General features: G+C 43.4%; 1 protein-coding gene across 1 annotated transcript in view; it reads left to right on the forward strand.

Moving 5' to 3' along the window:
• TBC1D10A (TBC1 domain family member 10A) overlaps positions 1–18,501 on the forward strand; it is an 88,543-nt gene that overhangs the window by 50,456 nt on the left and 19,586 nt on the right. Inside the window, exons 3-6 of the mRNA XM_075319959.1 lie at positions 3,464–3,571; positions 4,613–4,719; positions 6,213–6,474; positions 10,375–10,564. Of these exons, the coding sequence (XP_075176074.1) occupies positions 3,464–3,571; positions 4,613–4,719; positions 6,213–6,474; positions 10,375–10,564 (667 nt within the window). The remainder of the gene's footprint in view (positions 1–3,463; positions 3,572–4,612; positions 4,720–6,212; positions 6,475–10,374; positions 10,565–18,501) is intronic.

An 18,501-nucleotide genomic window follows, 5' to 3' on the forward strand; every position in this document is an offset into this window, starting at 1 on the left:
TCACCGAGCCCCAGATCCTGAAAAAATGAGAACGCTACGGGTCTGTGAAAATGGCAAGAAAAGCGCGATTTTTTTTTTTTCCCCCACCACTTACTTTATTTTTTGGACTATGAGATGCACCGGACTAAAAGACGCACTCTGGTTTTAGAGGAGGAAAATAAGCAAAAAATGTTTAAGCAAAAAATGTGGTCATGACACACTGTTATGGGGTGAGGATCTGCTGCTGATATTATGGGGAAAATGTCCCCAAATTCTCTACTAAGGTACCCCATCTTGGTAATGATCCTCTTGTCTTGTATATGATCCCCATCGTGCTATATAGCCCCCACCATCGTGCTATATAGCCCCCCCATCGTGCTATATAGCCCCCCCATCGTGCTATATAGCCCCCCCATCGTGCTATATAGCCCCCCCATCGTGCTATATAGCCCCCCCATCGTGCTATATAGCCCCCCCATCGTGCTATATAGCCCCCCCATCGTGCTATATAGCCCCCCCCGTCGTGCTATATAGCCCCCCCCGTCGTGCTATATAGCCCCCCCGTCGTGCTATATAGCCCCCCCCGTCGTGCTATATAGCCCCCCCGTCGTGCTATATAGCCCCCCCGTCGTGCTATATAGCCCCCCCGTCGTGCTATATAGCCCCCCCGTCGTGCTATATAGCCCCCCCCCCGTCGTGCTATATAGCCCCCCCGTCGTGCTATATAGCCCCCCCCCCCGTCGTGCTATATAGCCCCCCCCGTCGTGCTATATAGCCCCCCCCCGTCGTGCTATATAGCCCCCCCCCGTCGTGCTATATAGCCCCCCCCGTCGTGCTATATAGCCCCCCCCGTCGTGCTATATAGCCCCCCCCCCGTCGTGCTATATAGCCCCCCCCCCGTCGTGCTATATAGCCCCCCCCGTCGTGCTATATAGCCCCCCCCCGTCGTGCTATATAGCCCCCCGTCGTGCTATATAGCCCCCCCCCGTCGTGCTATATAGCCCCCCCCGTCGTGCTATATAGCCCCCCCCGTCGTGCTATATAGCCCCCCCCCGTCGTGCTATATAGCCCCCCCCCCCGTCGTGCTATATAGCCCCCCCCCCCCGTCGTGCTATATAGCCCCCCCCGTCGTGCTATATAGCCCCCCATCTTGCTCATAATATACACCCCTCCTGGTATATGGCCAGTATCCTATGGCACAGAAAAAAACCCAAAACGTTTATACTAACCTTTCCTCACTCCAGCAGCATCGCTCGTCCTTCTGTCTGTGTCAGCAGCAGCGCCGCTGACGTCTGTGGAGCCGTTCCCCCCCTGCAGCAATACAATGTCCTCCTGTCTGCCAGCTGATGTGTGTGTGGAGAGCGCGCACAGGAATGAAGTAATCCCTGTGCTCACAGTTCTCTCTATACACAGCCGCGGCCGGCAGACAGGAGGACATCGCGATGCTGCAGGGATCAGTGACCGGTGAGTATACCATACTTATTCACTGCCCCCGTGCAGATGATGTGCGGGGGGGGGCAGTGAATATAGCCGCACATGATCACTCCAGGCTGTAGTTGCCAGGGGTGATCACGCGGGCCGGCTCTTTACTATGCGCGCACCCCCCGCCCGAGGATACACGCATATGAAATGAGCGGGCCCAAGTGGTCACTGCAGGCGCTGCTGCAGCCTGCTCGTGCCCCCGATGACCTGCTCCACCGCAGCACCCTCATTCCCCGCAGTCCTACATTCAGACTATAAGACGCACCCCCCACTTTCCCCCCAACATTTGGAGGGGAAAAAAGTGCGTCTTATAGTATGAAAAATACAGTACATAAAAGGTAAAACTATACATGTTTGGTATCTACAAACTTGTACCAACCTGGGGAATCATAATGCCAGGTCAGTTTTTCAAAATAAAAAACAAAGCAGTTGTGCAATTGCAGGTTTTTGTTTTTGCAATGTCACTGCACTGGGATGTTTTTCCCATTTGCCAGTACAATATGGGGCAGAATGAATGGTGGTGTTCAAAAGTCCCACAACAAACAAGCCTCATATGGCTATATTGGGAAAAAAATGAAAAATCGCCCATGGGTAAAGGGGTATTGGAACATGGCATAATGGTCCAAGTTCATTAATAATGGGCCTCGTCTTGTAACTGTAAAACCACCCAATTGCTTTTGTTCTTTATACTACAGTAGGAAAATGGAGGTTGCTGTGGGGATCAAGGCCAGTTAGATGGCCACTAGCCATTTTGCATGTTGCCCTATTAGGCTAAGTTCACACATCCTGTGTTTTCAATCAGTCAGGTCCGTCAGCAACGGATCAGTCATTTTCAAGATGTCAACTGATGCAACTGATGTGTTTTTCACAGGATTCCTTTCACAGGAATCCTGTGAAAAAACGGATCAGTTGCGTCCGTTACATCCGCTGTGCGTCCATTTTTTGACGGATCAGTCATGATCCGTCTGTGTTTGGGACAGCCCAGTGGGCGTGCCAAGCATGCTCAGTAGAGCATGACGGAATCCTGCGCTGGATTCCGTTGTAAGACGTATTACGACGGAATCCAGCACCATAGACATGCATTACAAGCTTGACGGATGGCGACGGATTCCTGCGCGGCGCGTTAATTTTGACGGCCCGAAAAACGTTACATTCTGCGTTGCTCCCCGCTCGGCGGTCAGTCAAAAACGACGGACCGCGACGCAGCGGATGCAACGCAGGGTCATCAGTCGCAATCCGTCACTAATAGAAGTCTATGGGGAAATACAGGATTCCTGCAAAATATTTTGCAGGATTCCGTAATTCCTCAAGGCTACGGATTGTGACTGATGCAAAACACAGGATGTGTGAACTTAGCCTTACCCTTTTAGATATTTAGTTATCCTGAAGCGTTTCCAGTTGTCTTCATCCAGCTCTTCCCATGAGATGGCATACATATTATTGGCAGGTTCCTAATGTCATCTGCACATACTGACTCATGTTTGCCTGCAGGTGGCTTCTTGTAACAGGTCCCCAGTGCTCACAGCTATGTAATATGACCAGTCAGTGGAATTTTGGGTAATGTTTCTTAATATGCTTAGTTTCTTAAAGGGAACTGTTCATTTGGTTCAGGGTGCCCAAACTACGGGCAGCATTATTTATAGATCAGCTGCATGATTGCGGCAAGGTATATTCCTCTGTAAAATACTCCGGCATTTCAGGGCAAATACTGTATAGTTAGAAGACCTGGCCAATAGCCATAACCTAGCCCAGTCTGGTGCTCCTCCCCGGGAGGAGTTGTGTGGACCAATCTGCAGCAGTGCTGGGAAGAGCCAGCCCACCACAGGCATCTCCGCTATGGTCCCTGGCTGGATCTTCAAACTAGATTTTCTCTGAAATAGTGTCGGAAGAGAATCTATATGGCTGCATTCCGGCTCTGATTCATGTTGCTCGCAGTTTGGGAAGAATGATTCAGGTGACCGGTTGCTTTGTAAAGTTCAGTTTGTAATTTCTTTTTCGACAGATAAAGCTGAGATGTCAGAAAGGCATCCCACCGGCGCTACGTGGCCGTGCCTGGCAGTACCTTTCCGGAAGCAGGGTAAAAATGGAACAGAACTCCAACAAATTTACTGTAAGTGTTACTCAAAACAAGTTTAGGCCCTGTGTTTTTTGCTGCAGAATTGGTGCAGTTTTTGTTCCTAAGCTTCATGCAGTCCTTCCCCAGCAAAGTCTATGAGAAATCCAAAATACTGTGCGCACGTTGCTTCTTTTCTCCTTACAGGTCTTGCGCAGAATTTCTGCAGCAAAAAGAAGCAGCATTTCACTTCTTTTGTGTTTTTTTTTCCCTGCGTTTTGCCAATGTTAAAAAAAAAAAAAACCCACAAGGGCAAAAACTCTGTAAAAGCCCATGCATTTTGGTGCGTTGGGTTTTGGTTTTTTTGTTTTTTTTGCAGGGAGGTATGTTTTTCGCTGGAGAAATATCTGCAGTGTGTGCACATAGCCTTAAAGAGGTTCTTCAAGAATGTGATAGAAAATTGCTACAGTCACTTATTTCAAGTGGCAACCCATCTTTGTCACGTGCCCGGGATGGGCTGAAGCCTGAAGAAGCAGCGCTAGAGACATAGAAGAGCAAGTAAATTCGTTCATGATGCGGCTCCTCTCACAATCGAGAGCTGCAACCTACCAAAACACATGAGTGGGACAGGTTGAGGTTTGAAATGTGTAACGGCGGCCATTTTTATTCTTGGAGCATTTTATAAAGCCACTTAGTTCCAAGGGTAAGGCTATGTGCGCACGTTGCGTATTTGCATGCAGTTACGCTGCGATCTGCACCGCAGTGTAACTGCATGCGTCCTGCGTCCCCAGCACAGTCTATGAAGATTATGCAGGAGCCGTGCGCACGTGGCGTATTAGAGCGCAGTGATTCGGCTGCTGCCCGACGCGCGCGTTCTAAGAAGTAGCTTGTCACTTTCCTGCGCTTTGCATGCAATCCCCGCTCTGTCTATGGGAGGGGCTGCAGTCAGAGCGCATGGAATCTGCTTTTTATTTTTTTCATTACGGACTGTTTCTGCAGCGATTTGAAGCGCACGTGTGCTGTTGAAATCGCTGCAGAAATTTCTGCAGGGACAAACGCTACGTGCGCACATAGCCTAACACTTTCCCGTTCTTTCAGGAGCTGGACTCAATGGCAGGGGACCCTAAGTGGCTGGACATCATAGAACGAGACCTTCACAGGCAGTTTCCTTTCCATGAAATGTTTGTTGCTCGAGGAGGTCATGGGTAAGTTATTTCTGGATCCGGTTTCCATTTGTTAGCGGGATGTTTTCTGCAGATGAATGCCCTTTACAGCGCCTATTGATTATTCATTTTTTCTGTCTTGGAATGCTGAAGTTAACAACGTGTCTTTTTCTATTGAGTTATTGGCCGCTGTCTGCTGTGCATTATTCAGGCTTTTCCTGGCTATGTGACCACATTTTGCTCAGGTTATTGATTTAGGTCTGTGAGCCTGAGGACAGCAGATTTCTGAACTCATGTAATGGCCTGATGCCACTTTTATTTTAGAACTGAGCGATAAGTGCCGTGTAATTACAGTACCACTTTGCCAACAGCATAGAGCCCTGCACACTCCGGATATTTAACCCTTTCATTGAGCCTGTTTGTGAGATTTATGCTAAGGTGGTTACACAAATGTTATTTGAGGTTTGTTTTTGTATAGCTTTTTTCCTTTTTCTTTCCCCCCCAGATAAGGAGAGAAATGTTTATAACTTTCTCCTGTTATTTATGTTTCTTCACTGTACTTAATTGGAGCCTGTCCGGTCCCTTATGCACCCAGAACCATGAGCAGTTCTGGGTGCATATTTCTAATACCTGCCTAACAGTCTGTCTCTGTATCTAGTAGCAAAATAGAGATCTTTTAGAAAAAGTATTTCTAAAGATCTTTTATGATATGCTAATGAGCGCAGGGACTAGTCGTAGGGGCGTTTAGTTCCTGCTCTCATTCCACCCTCCTTAGCATGTTAGCACACAGACAGGGGCATGCTAACATTATATTCAGTGCCCATTGTCCAGCGTCATCAGCGGTGACATGCGTACCTGTGTCCACGGTCACTGCTTCAGACTGCTGACTTTAGGATCGGTGCGCATGATCACAAGTCACCACACTTCCAGTCATGCGCACTAGACTTCTCTGAAGCCAGGACACGTACACCCAGCATCATAGTGCGCATGACCGGAAGTGAGGGCATTGTGGGCGTGCTAATCTGCTAAGAGGGCAGAATGAGTTCAGGAACTAACGCCCTTGCAACTAGTCCCTGCCCTCATTAGCATATCATAAAGGATATTTAGAAATACTTTTTATAAAGATCTCTTTATCTTTGCTACTAGATGTAGGGATTCGCAATATGCACCCAGAACTGGTCATGGTTCTGGGTGCATATTGCAGCTGACAGGTTCATTTTAAAGGTGATTTCTCCAAAATCTGATATCATTTAACAGTCCTAAAAAAATAAGCTTTTGTATAGGTCAAGATCGCGTGTGCACCCCTGACTTACCAGAAGAGCATAGTGGCTTGTATATGCTCTCCTGTGACTTTGTGTTGTATTGGTTTATATTTGTAGCTTTGTTTTACTTTTATGTCTATAGAATAACAACATAGTTTTCATTGCTGCAGCAGCATAAAGCAAATATTAGGCATTTCCAATAACATTCTTGCATCGCTGTAAATCAGACATGGGCTCCACAAAGTAATCTGATGTCTTTTTTACCTTTTACAGTCAACAAGATCTTTTTAGGGTACTGAAAGCGTACACTCTCTACCGCCCAGACGAAGGCTACTGTCAAGCCCAGGCCCCAATTGCAGCTGTCCTGCTTATGCATATGCCAGCCGAGGCAAGTAGAGGAACATCGCCTGCAGCATACTATTCATTACAATGGGATTCCACCGTCTTACACGTTTCCTTTCCTCCACAGCAAGCATTCTGGTGTTTGGTGCAGATCTGTGAGAAGTACCTGCCCGGTTATTACAGTGAGAAGCTGGTAAGAACATTGAACTTTTCAGCTTGTTTATGTCGCATTTTCTTTACTATTATTTGTTTGTTTGGGTTTTTTTTTTTTAATTATTATTATTATTGTTCTTATTATTGTCGCAGGTTTGATATGACCTACATTGTTATGCTTTTCTGTGCCTTCTCCAGGCTTAAATATTTTTCAGTATCTCAGATATGTTAAGTCTGGAAGAAATTTAAAAAGCAATCCCATTGTCTCTTTTCTATCTAAATGGACTCCATGGAGGCTAATGTAGGACAGTGATGGCCAACTAATAGGCCACTTGCAGCCCACATGTGTCCACAATGTGGTCCTGGCTCCACTCCTACCAAATTACAAGATTTTGAAAGCAGCATTAATTGTTCTTGAGACATGGAAACCTGGGGAGACCCATGATGAGAGACCAGCCTTGGCAAAGGCGATATATATTTGGTTTTTTGTTTCTCCCCCCCCCCCCCTCTTTTATATATGCACTTTATACATTGACCTTTGTGAGGGACAGGGAAAAAAAATTAGAAGGCTACAGATTTACAGTGCCTAGAAAGAGTACTCATACCTAGTGAACATTTTCCTAATTTTTTTCACATTACACCCACTTTTATTGGGGTTTTATGCTATATACAAACACTAAGTAGCCAGTATTTGTGAAATGTAAAGGGAATGATGCATGGTTTTCTAAATATTAAAAAAAAAATCTGAAAATTGTGATGTGCATTTGTATTAACCCCTCTGTAGTCTGATACCCCTAAATAAAATCCTGAGTGAACAATTGCCTCCAGAAGACACATAATTAGTAAATTGAGTCCACCTGTGTGTAATCTATACTCACTATATAACTACAGCTGTTCTCTGAAGAACTTGGAAGTTCGTTTCGAACATTTGGGATCAAACTGCATCATATATATATATATATATATATATATATATATATATATATATATATATATATATATATATATATATATATATATATATATATATATATATATATATATATATATTAAAAAAAAAAAAAATATTATACTCTTCTCCACAACTTTATTCCTGACCCGTCTGGTGTCTTCCCTGGTTTTCATGATGCAGTTTGATCCCAAATGTTCGAAACGAACTTCCAAGTTCTTCAGAGAACAGCTGTAGTTATATAGTGAGTATAGATTACACACAGGTGGACTCAATTTACTAATTATGTGTCTTCTGGAGGCAATTGTTCACTCAGGATTTTATTTAGGGGTATCAGACTACAGGGGGGGTTAATACAAATGCATATCACAATTTTCAGATTTATATTTTTTTAAAATATTTAGAAAACCATGTATCATTTCCTTTACATTTCACAAACACTTGCTACTTAGTGTTTGTATATAGCATAAAACCCCAATAAAATATATATATTAATCTCTCCCAGTCGCTGAACTTCTCAAGGATCACTGTTCCATCATCCATCATCCAAATATGGAAGCAGTGTGGCACAACTGCAAACCTAACAAGACATGGCCGTTCATGTAAACCAGTTTTTCACAACTCCAGTCCTCAGTTATCACCAACAGTGCATGTGTTCAATGTCAAGAATAGATGGATTTTAAATGTTTATTGCTTGTTGCCTAGGTTACTGGATAGCGCTGCTAGACTGCAGTGGTGGCCGGTAACCTAGAGTAACGAGCAGTAAACAAAGCGCTTACAGGCTCTTTTTAATAGAACTTGTAAGTCCAACTCTGAAGCTGCCTTTATTACTGGAGCGCACTGTCAGCTCCCGATCAACCAACATGTCCTTCATTACTGCAGCGCTGCCTCGTATAGATTGGAGAGCGCAGTTTGGGCCGGCACCACAACTATGCTGCTGGTCCAAACTATATCAAGCAGCGAGCCAGGTGACCGGGGAGCCAAAAGGATTAGAACACCCTTTTTTATAGCGAATATATGTAATTATCAGAAATGTTCATCATAAAATTACCACCCATGTTAATTTATTAAATCATTGGTCTAATCATGCGGCTACAGCTTAAGCGTCGTGAATGAAATTTTGATCTTTATTGGTCAGAGTTGGAAATATTCTGAGATTATTCGTTCACTGTTACAATTAATGTTTAATATATTTTTACTTTCATTTATGTGAAGTGTTTCAGTATTTTATTAACGTTTGCAATGATTCTAGAAGCCTCTGCTGTCCATTAACCAGGCCCACCTCATGGTCTGAATCCAGGCTGCCAAGAAATGCATGCCTATTATTAAACCGCTCCTGAATCTTTTAAGACGTATTTACTAAGAATACATTGGTAATGTAACTCGTTTGACTTGACGTAGTTGACATTCCTCCGCAAGTGTTTCAAGTCTCCAAGAAATACAATACATAAATGATGTAACCTAGACTCGATTCTTAAACAGAGAAATGTTTTGGTGTTTTGTTTTTGTTTTGTTTTTTTTATACATTTTGATAACCTTTTAAAATTTTACATATCACTATATTTAACCCCTTCACAACCTTTGACGTACTGGTACGTCATACGTGGTGTACTTGCCATTGATTAGGGCTTTCACTGCCTGTTAACTAGTTAAATCCTGCTGTCGGTCTCTGCACCCATCAGCAGCCCTGTGATGTGATCGCAGGGCGCCAATGGGTTATCATGACAGCCGGAGGTAAGCTGATGATCCCTGAGCCTGCCATGACGTAGTTCCTGTGAATGCCGGCTGAGCGCCGACGTTCTCGGAAATTCAGCATGTGTGCCACTCTGTACAGCACAAGTGATCGGATGATCACAGCTTAAAGTCCCCTAAGAAGACTAGTAAAAACAATTAAGTGTTTTTTAAAAATATGGAATTTTTCTTTAAAAAACACACGTTCAAATCACCCCCCCCTTTTTAACCCATTGAAAATAAAGCCAATAAAAAAATACACATTTCGTATCGCTTAATTCAGAAATGCCAGATCTATCAAGATTATAAAATAAATTATTCCGATCTGTAAAGGGCGTAGCAACAAAAAAACAAACAAAACAGAATTACGTTTTTTTTTGGTCACTGCAACGTTGAATTAGAATGGAATAAGAGGTGATCAAAACATTGCATCTACCCAAAAATGGTATAATTAAAATGTCAGCTCAAGGCGCAAAAAATAAGCAGTCACTGAACCCCAGATCCTGAAAAGTGAGATTATGGTGCTAAAAGTACAGTTCCCTTTTTTCATAACTTTCTGAATTATTTTTCACCAATTAGATAAAAAAAAACTTTACATGTTTGGTATCTATGAACAAGTAATGATATGGGAAATCCTACTGCTAGGTCAGTTTTACCTTATCATGCACCTAGTAAATAGAAAAAAAAATTGTGAAATTGCACGTTTTTTGCAACTCCATCGCACTTAGATTTGACAGAAAATTAAAAAGTTATGGCTTTTAGATGAAAATATGAAAACAGAAAATCGCCGGGTGACTCGGGTGCATACCAAAGTCTGTTCATCTAAGCGGAGTTCTCAGTGGGACAATATAATGAAAGGACCTACTAATCAGAAGAGACACATAAGTAGGAAGGACTCTGGACTAGGGGCCTGTGAATGAATTTGCTCTGTTGACTTTTGCTCTTTAAGTGATGGATAGGTACAATTAAAAAAAGGGCCCTACCTGCGGGGGTCTTACAATCTACAGGGAGTGGGCAGGAGAAAGACACTACTGTAGGTGAACATAAAAGGCCGTATGGTTGTAGCAGGATTATTTCAAGTTATCAGTTTTAAAGGGGGCGTTTCGAGCTCACTACCCCAACCCATCAGACTTTGCCCTACCTTTGAAATTGTGAGTTCCGAAAGAGTTAGCTCTTTGAATAAAAGTACTGCCAATCTTAGGTCTATGTTCCAATGAAAAGAAAATGGTTTGTTGTAATGCATCTTTGATTTACTTGCAGGAAGCAATCCAGTTAGATGGACGGATCCTATTCTCCCTGCTCCGGAAGGTGTCTCCTGTGGCCTACAAGCATCTGAGTAAGCAGAAGATTGACCCCATCCTATACATGACTGAATGGTTCATGTGTGCGTTCTCGCGGACTCTTCCCTGGAGCTCGGTCCTGCGTGTGTGGGACATGTTCTTCTGTGAAGGTAACTTCTTGGGTGATAAACCATACTTAATACAGTTCTTCTGTTACTTGACCAGTCCACGACAAGTTGACAAATGCTCCCACCCCATCAGTTACCTGAAATCTATATATTTTAGGGTATCCAGACTCTGAAAGAGGATATTCTTCAAGAATAGAAAGAGATAGCTGTTGTAATATAGTGTATCACCAACTTGCTCATTCAGTACCTAGAAGACTTTGTGCTGTCCTTCAAAATCATGGGGGTCAGACAAAACACTACATGTAGTATTTGATGTGAGGTGTATTCATTTTTGTATCAACTAATTTCAGTAAAACTGAAGGTATTGTAATTAAAACATTAAAGTAAGGTTAACAATATAACTTTAACTCCTTAACCGGGGGCAGTAATATTACGTCCTAGCGGTCATAGTGTTACTGCCCACGGTCTGCTGCTGGCAGCTTGCCGCGAACAGCGCACATCTCAGCTGATTTTCACAGCTGAGATGTGTGCCTGCCAGACACGAGCAGAATAGTTAGCTGCTTGCGACGTTTAATCCCGTAAATGGCGCTGTCAATATGTGACAGCGCCATTATAACGGCATCGGCGGTAAACATTACTCACTGGTCGATACCGGAAGTGACGTGATCATGTGACTTCCGGTGGTTGTCATGGTACCACAGAGTCATGTGATGACTCCTGTAGCTCACATGAATTACTTTCGGTTTCACCCGGCCTGGAACTGGGTGATGCAGAAAATGAGCATATCTGCTGTATAGCTGTGATCAGCAGATATGGCAGAGCGATCGGATTGTTGATCCATATAGCCCCCTAGGGGGACTAAAAATAAAAAAAAGTTTTAAAAAAACCTGAAAGTTCAAATCACCCCCTTTCGCCCCATTGAAAATTAAAGAGTTAAAAAAATAAAAAATATACACATTTGGTATCGCCGCGTTAAATGCCCGCTCTAACAAAATATAAAATCAATTAATCTGATCAGTAAACGGCGTAGCGGCAAAAAAATTCCAAACACCAAAATTACATTTTTTTGGGCGCCACAAATTTTGCACGAAATGCAATAACAGGCGATCAAAACGTAGCATCTGCACAAAAATGGTACAGGTAAAAATGTCAGCCTGAGATTCACAAAATAAGCCATCACTGAGCCATGGATGCCAAAAAATGAGAACGCTACGGGTCACGGATATGGCGTAAAACGTGCACCACTTTTTTCGGACAAACTTCTGATTTTTTTTTTATTTATTTTTTTAGCCCCTTATATAAAAGTAAACCCATCATGTTTGGTGTCTACGAACTCGCACTGACCTGATGCATCACTCCCACCTATCAGTTTTACCATATAGTGAACACAGTGAATAAAATATCTCAAAAACAATAGTGCTATCGCACTTTGCAATTTTTCAGCATTTTGAACTTGTTTGCCGTTTTCCAGTATGGTAAAACTTATGGTTTCATTTAAAAGTACAGCTCTTTTTGCAAAAAGAGCCCTCACATTACCATATTGACTTAAAAAATAAAAAAGTTACGTCTCTCGGAAGAAGAATGGCGGAAAAAAAAACCAGCGAAAAATCGGCCAGTCGTGAAGGGGTTAATATTCATTTTTTAACTTTGAAAACACCATTCTTGTCAAAATTTTGATTCCACAAGATGCTGATTAAAATGCTTTTCAAAGGGGGTGTACTCATTTATGCTGAATGTGTGTGTATATGTGTGTGTGTATGTATGTGTGTATATAATATAATGTATGTATGTATGTGTGTAATATGTATGTATGTGTATGTATGTGTATATGTATGTATATGTATGTGTATGTATGTGTGTATGTGTGTATGTAGGATCTTAACCAATAGCTCATGGAGTGCAGGAACCAATAAACATTCTGGCAAGATGTAGTTTGAGAAAATGTTGGGGGTTTTTTGTTTTGTTGTTTGTTTGGTTTTTTTTTTGTTTTTTTTTTTTTTACCCCATAACATGAAAAAAGTCCCAAATGTAATTTAACGTCGAAGCAAGGGGATGTAATGTATTGACTGTTTATACATATACACAGCATGTATGTTAGTAAATAGATGTGTAATATATATGTATGTATGTATGTATGTATGTATGTATGTATGTATGTGTGTGTGTGTGTGTGTGTATGTGTGTGTGTATATAATGTATATAATATATATATATATATATATATATATATATATATATATATATATATATATATATATATATATATATATATATATATATATATATATATATAATATACACACACACACACACACCCCCTAATGCTTGCACTCAGCAGATGTACGATGTTCCACAATTGTAATCATCATTCCACCCTCCAGATTACTGAAAAGGAGAATGAAGGTTTGTGCTAATCTGCGGATTATACTGGCTGGCACTGTTGCTGTGTTGTACACAGTGACCTTAATATTGGTGAGGGGTTGAAGCGTGCATTGACGGTGTGGATAGTGTGTTGTAGAAGATGGCTTCTGTAACAGAAGAGGGCCAGTGCGTGTCATTACTCAGAAGCGGCTAGTAGATGATGCTATGTTTTTTATGAGCGGTCCTAATATTATAAGGTGGTGAAAATGGCATCAAAGGTAAGAGATTAATGAGAGAGAATAGCTGAAATTTATGAGCGTTTCTTTCTGTGATCCTGATCTTGGCTGAGCTCGTATTTGTAGTGAGGGTTGCGTTCCTGTCCTGTTACTACTTGGCCCAGACAAGCCCTGTTTCAGATAATCCTAGTAATGGTGGACAATGATGGAAGGCAATATTGGCCCTGATGGTGGCCGGTCACGTCTCGCAGCTGTGGGACTCAAATCTGATATTGGAGACAAGAATGATATGTAATCAATATATGCCCATCACTGTGGGGAAAATTCTTTGACGAGAACAGTCCCCGCTTCTCCTCTCCCCATATCAAACCATTTAATCCAAATTCAGCTTCGTATGCAAGGTGTGTACAGATGGCCTCACCGTGTCCTTATTGATATATTTGGCTTCCGATGACTATTGGTCTTAAAGTGGACATACACATCAGATGAAAGGATTACAAACATGCATGTCATCAGACCTTGATATCCCGGTGAGGATCTGACTGTAGTCACACCCAACAATTGCTAAAATGAAGTGGTAGACATAACAAGCAAGCCCTGAGGTCACAATTTGCACAAGGGTGAGCATTTGTGGACAGTAAATTATTTTTAGAGATTTTTCGGGCTTGTAATAGGATAAATTAATAAAAAGAGCTATTGCTCACCGTTCATCTCTCCAACAACCCCTCCTGGCCTCTGTTGCGGCCTTTCTGTACAGATTATACAGATTATATATTTATTATACAGATGATACTAAACTCTGCAGGGTAATCAATACAGAGGAGGATAATTTTATATTACAGGGAGATTTATGTAAATTGGAGGATTGGGCTGAGAAGTGGCAATTGAAGTTTAATGTAGATAAATGTAAGGTCATGCACTTGGGTAGAGGAAATAACATTTATGATTATGTACTTAATTGTAGAACACTGGGTAAAACAGACACAGAAAAAGACTTGGGTGCATGGGTGGATGGTAAACTTCACTTTAGTGGACAGTGTCAGGCAGTTGCTGCCAGGGCTAATAAAATAATGGGATGTATTAAAAGAGGTATAAGTGTTCATGAAAAAAATATAGTTCTACCTCTGTACAAGTCACTAGTGCGACCGCACCTAGAATACTGTGTACAATTCTGGTCACCGATATATAAGAAGGACATAGTTGAACTGGAGAGGGTGCAGAGAAGAGCGACCAAGATTATTAGAGGAATGGGGGGGCTGCAATACCAAGACAGGTTATTAAACTTGGGGTTATTTAGTTTGGAAAAACGAAGGCTTAGGGGGGATCTAATCACAATGTATAAATATATGAGGGGACAGTACAGAGACCTTTCCAAAGATCTTTTTACACCTAGGCCTGCGACTGGAACACGGGGGCATCCGCTACGTATTGAGGAAAGAAGGTTTAATCATAATCACAGACGAGGATTCTTTACTGTACGAGCAGTGAGACTATGGAACTCTCTGCCGCATGATGTTGTAATGAGTGATTCACTACTAACATTTAAGCAGAGCCTGGATGCCTTTCTTGAAAAATTTAATATTACCAGTTATGTATATTAGATTTTATGACAGGGTATTGATCCAGGGAACTAGTCTGATTGCCGGATGTGGAGTCAGGAAGGAAATTTTTTCCCCATTGGAACTTGTTTGCCACATTGGGGTTTTTTTGCCTTCCTCTGGATCAACATGTTAGGCTACGGGTTGAACTAGATGGACTTAGTTTTTAAGGTTGAAGGGAGACTCTATGATACTATGATACTATGATTTCAAGGGTTATGTCACAAGTGCAGTGCACGGCACTGCTGCAGCCAATCATTGAACTCGGCAGTTCATGCTTTCTATGGTTGCTGAGCTTGGTGATTGCCTGCAGCCTAAAAAAGACCTGGGCAGTGGCGGAGAGCGGTCTCTGGAGCAGCAGAGGGCAAAAGGCTATGTGCGCATGTTGCATATTTGCATGCAGCTACGCTGCGATCTGCACCGCAGTGTAACTGCATGCGTCCTGCGTCCCCCGGAATAATCTATGAAGATTATGCAGGAGACGTGCACACGTGGCGTATTAGAGCGCAGCGCTTCGGCTGCTGCCCGAAGTGCGCGTTCCAAGAAGCGACGTCACTTATTCCGTGCGCTCTGCATGCATCCCCCGCTCTGTCTATGGCAGGGGCTGCAGTCAGAGCGCATGAAATCGGCTTTTTTTTTTTTCATTACGGACTCTTTCTGCAGCGATTGGAAGCGCACGTGTGCTGCTCAAATCGCTGCAGAGATTTCTGCAGGGACAAACGTTACGTGCGCACATAGCCTAACTGATTTTTTTATTTTATCAATCCTACAGAAGCTGATGGGCTGAAGAAACGTTTTGTGGAAAAACCCTTTAAATGTACATTTAGGGTTACAGTTTTATTAAAGGTCATTGGTAGATGTGTAGTGTTTGGCAATTACACACCAGTATTGACTATATCTCACATACTGTATATATACTTCTTCCTCTTCTGCAGTTTCAGTGGCCATTTATTGTTTGTCTCATCCTACCTGTTCCTATTACCAATTAAATTGTAATTTTAACAGTGGAATTGGATTTTGAATAACTTTTGAGGTGTTCCAGCACTTTTTCCTCGTTTGCGTAGTATTTTTGGTTTTGGTGCTGCCTCTACAATAGTCTTGGGCTATGTGCCCACGGGGAAAGTGTCCTGCGGTTATATCCGCAGGACATTCCGCAGGAGCTCCCAGAAAACCGCAGCACAACTTTGTCTGTTCTGAGCTGCGGTTTATTTGCGTAATGTCCTGCGGATATGCTGCGGTCATTCTGCATTGAGGATACGGTACCATGGCTTCAGCACTGCATCCTCAATGCAGAACAAGTGCTGCAGTGATCGGGGAGTTCATACTTACCTCCATCACACAGCACTTCTCTCCGGCGTCTGTCAGCGTCTCTGCACTGTGCAGGAGAAGGTGGGCGGGCCTGAACTAGCTCCGGCTGTCACATGACCGGAGCTTGTGCAGGCCCCACCCACCTCCTCCTTCCTGCTCATGGATCCACCGCGGTCCACCGGAGGAAAGTGACCGGGTGTCTGCTATCAAGGCAGGTAAGTATGGGACCATCCGCAGGTAAATCCGCAGGAATAATTGACATGCGGTTATGTGCGGCTGCGGGATATCCACAACATATTCCGCAGTCGCACATTCCGCAACGTGGACACACACTCCACATGTCCCATAGGATAACATGGGGAGTGTCTGTACATGCTAAAACCTGCAGATTTATCTGGAAAATCCAGAAAAATCCGCAGAAGAAAGCTCCCGTGGGCACATGGTCTTATAGTCTTGGCCTTTTTTCTAATAGCAACCCACAATAGTTGTGGGAGTTTCTAGGGTTATCAGAATGAGTGATTTTTGATGTGGTATGATGAGTAGTGTCAGTGTTGTGTGTGTGTGTGTGTGTATATATGATGAATGATAAACCTGTTCTTGTGACTCCTCTCACTTAGGAGGGTTAGAAAGGGCATTCCCAGCCCGGTGCCAGCTCAGAGAGTGCGGTGTCCTTATTAAATAGGCAGGTTACATGCTGCAGGGAGCAGTTACTCATTACAGGGTGTGAGCGCGGTGCAGCCTGCCTGTACATGTCCTGCGAGGACTTGTGACGGGCTGGCTGTCTGTTTTTGGTTACAGTCTGTCAGTATGTGTCCACCACTCCCTTTTATGTGCCATTTAAGTTTTTCTCTTTCATAACCACAAAGCTTATTTTAGTTTCTCCTTTCTATGCTCAAGTATATGTATTTTCAAAGAGAATTGGTGGCGCTATCTGATGCCATGCTCACTGGAAGACCAGTGCCGCGCATGACTGCTACGTGGAAAGGACAAAACTAATAAAGTATATAAAGCCTTTAACAAGTTGCAATGTATTTGCATAACTCGCAAGATGCACAAAAATATTGCAACTTTTGGCGCCAGTCCCGGCCAACTAGACCAATAGGGACCATGCTTAGCTACTCTAGTGGCATAACTTGCTCCAGAAATGTTCTCCAGTCCCTGATTTGGAGTACCTTTACAACCTCAGATGCACGGCTTTTGAATTAATTAGGTGTACGGTATTTAAAGTGAACCTGTCAGGTGCAATATGCACCCAAAACCACGAGCAGTTCTGAGTGCATATTGCTATTCCCTGCCTAACCATCCCTGTATACACTAGCAGAGATGGTTGACCTTAGGGAGATCAACATCCACCACTGCGGAGACACCATCACGTGTTTCTCAACGCAGTGATTCTAGAGCAATGCCCCCTGGGAAATATTCAAAGCAAGAAGGCCTGCGGAGACACCATCACATGTTTCTCAACGCTGGCAGGAAACTAGCCAGGTCTTTCACCGGGAAGGAACAACCACGGGAAGGGCAGTCTCCAGTCAAGGAGACCACCTATGCCAAACATGAAAGACCTGGCTAGTTTCCTGCCAGCGTTGAGAAACACGTGATGGTGTCTCCGCAGTGGTGGATGTTGATCTCCCTAAGGTCAACCATCCTTGCTCACATAGTCTTTTACTAGGCAATGCTCCCACTAGCCAGATTCCTACTCCACACTGATGAGGGGCAAATACCCCGAAACGGCTGTCTGTGGATGGATACCATGTTTGGCATAGGTGGTCTCCTTGACTGGAGACTGCCCTTCCCGTGGTTGTTCCTTCCCGGTGAAAGACCTGGCTAGTTTCCTGCCAGCGTTGAGAAACACGTGATGGTGTCTCCGCAGGCCTTCTTGCTTTGAATATTTCCCAGGGGGCATTGCTCTAGAATCACTGCGTTGAGAAACACGTGATGGTGTCTCCGCAGTGGTGGATGTTGATCTCCCTAAGGTCAACCATCCTTGCTCACATAGTCTTTTACTAGGCAATGCTCCCACTAGCCAGATTCCTACTCCACACTGATGAGGGGCAAATACCCCGAAACGGATGGATACCATGTTTGGCATAGGTGGTCTCCTTGACTGAAGACTGCCCTTCCCGTGGTTGTTCCTTCCCGGTGAAAGACCTGGCTAGTTTCCTGCCAGCGTTGAGAAACATGTGATGGTGTCTCCGCAGGCCTTCTTGCTTTGTATACACTAGCATATATAAAGAGATCTGTAGAAAAAGTATTTCTAAAGATCCTTTATAATATGCTAATGAGGCCAGCGACTAGTAGCATGTGCTAATGAATGCGCAACGTCAAAGGCATGGTCGCTCTCACCGCTCTCTGCTGCCTCTTACCCAGACGCTGGACTTCGGTTCAGTGTGCATGATCAGAAGTCTTGAACTTACGGTCATGCGTACTATGAAGCAGAGTGTACACGTCCCAGCTTCAAACTGGTGTAGTGCACATG

This window comes from Anomaloglossus baeobatrachus, chromosome 1 (genome assembly GCF_048569485.1).
Source record: "Anomaloglossus baeobatrachus isolate aAnoBae1 chromosome 1, aAnoBae1.hap1, whole genome shotgun sequence".
In the NCBI taxonomy this organism is placed as follows: Eukaryota; Metazoa; Chordata; class Amphibia; order Anura; family Aromobatidae; genus Anomaloglossus; species Anomaloglossus baeobatrachus.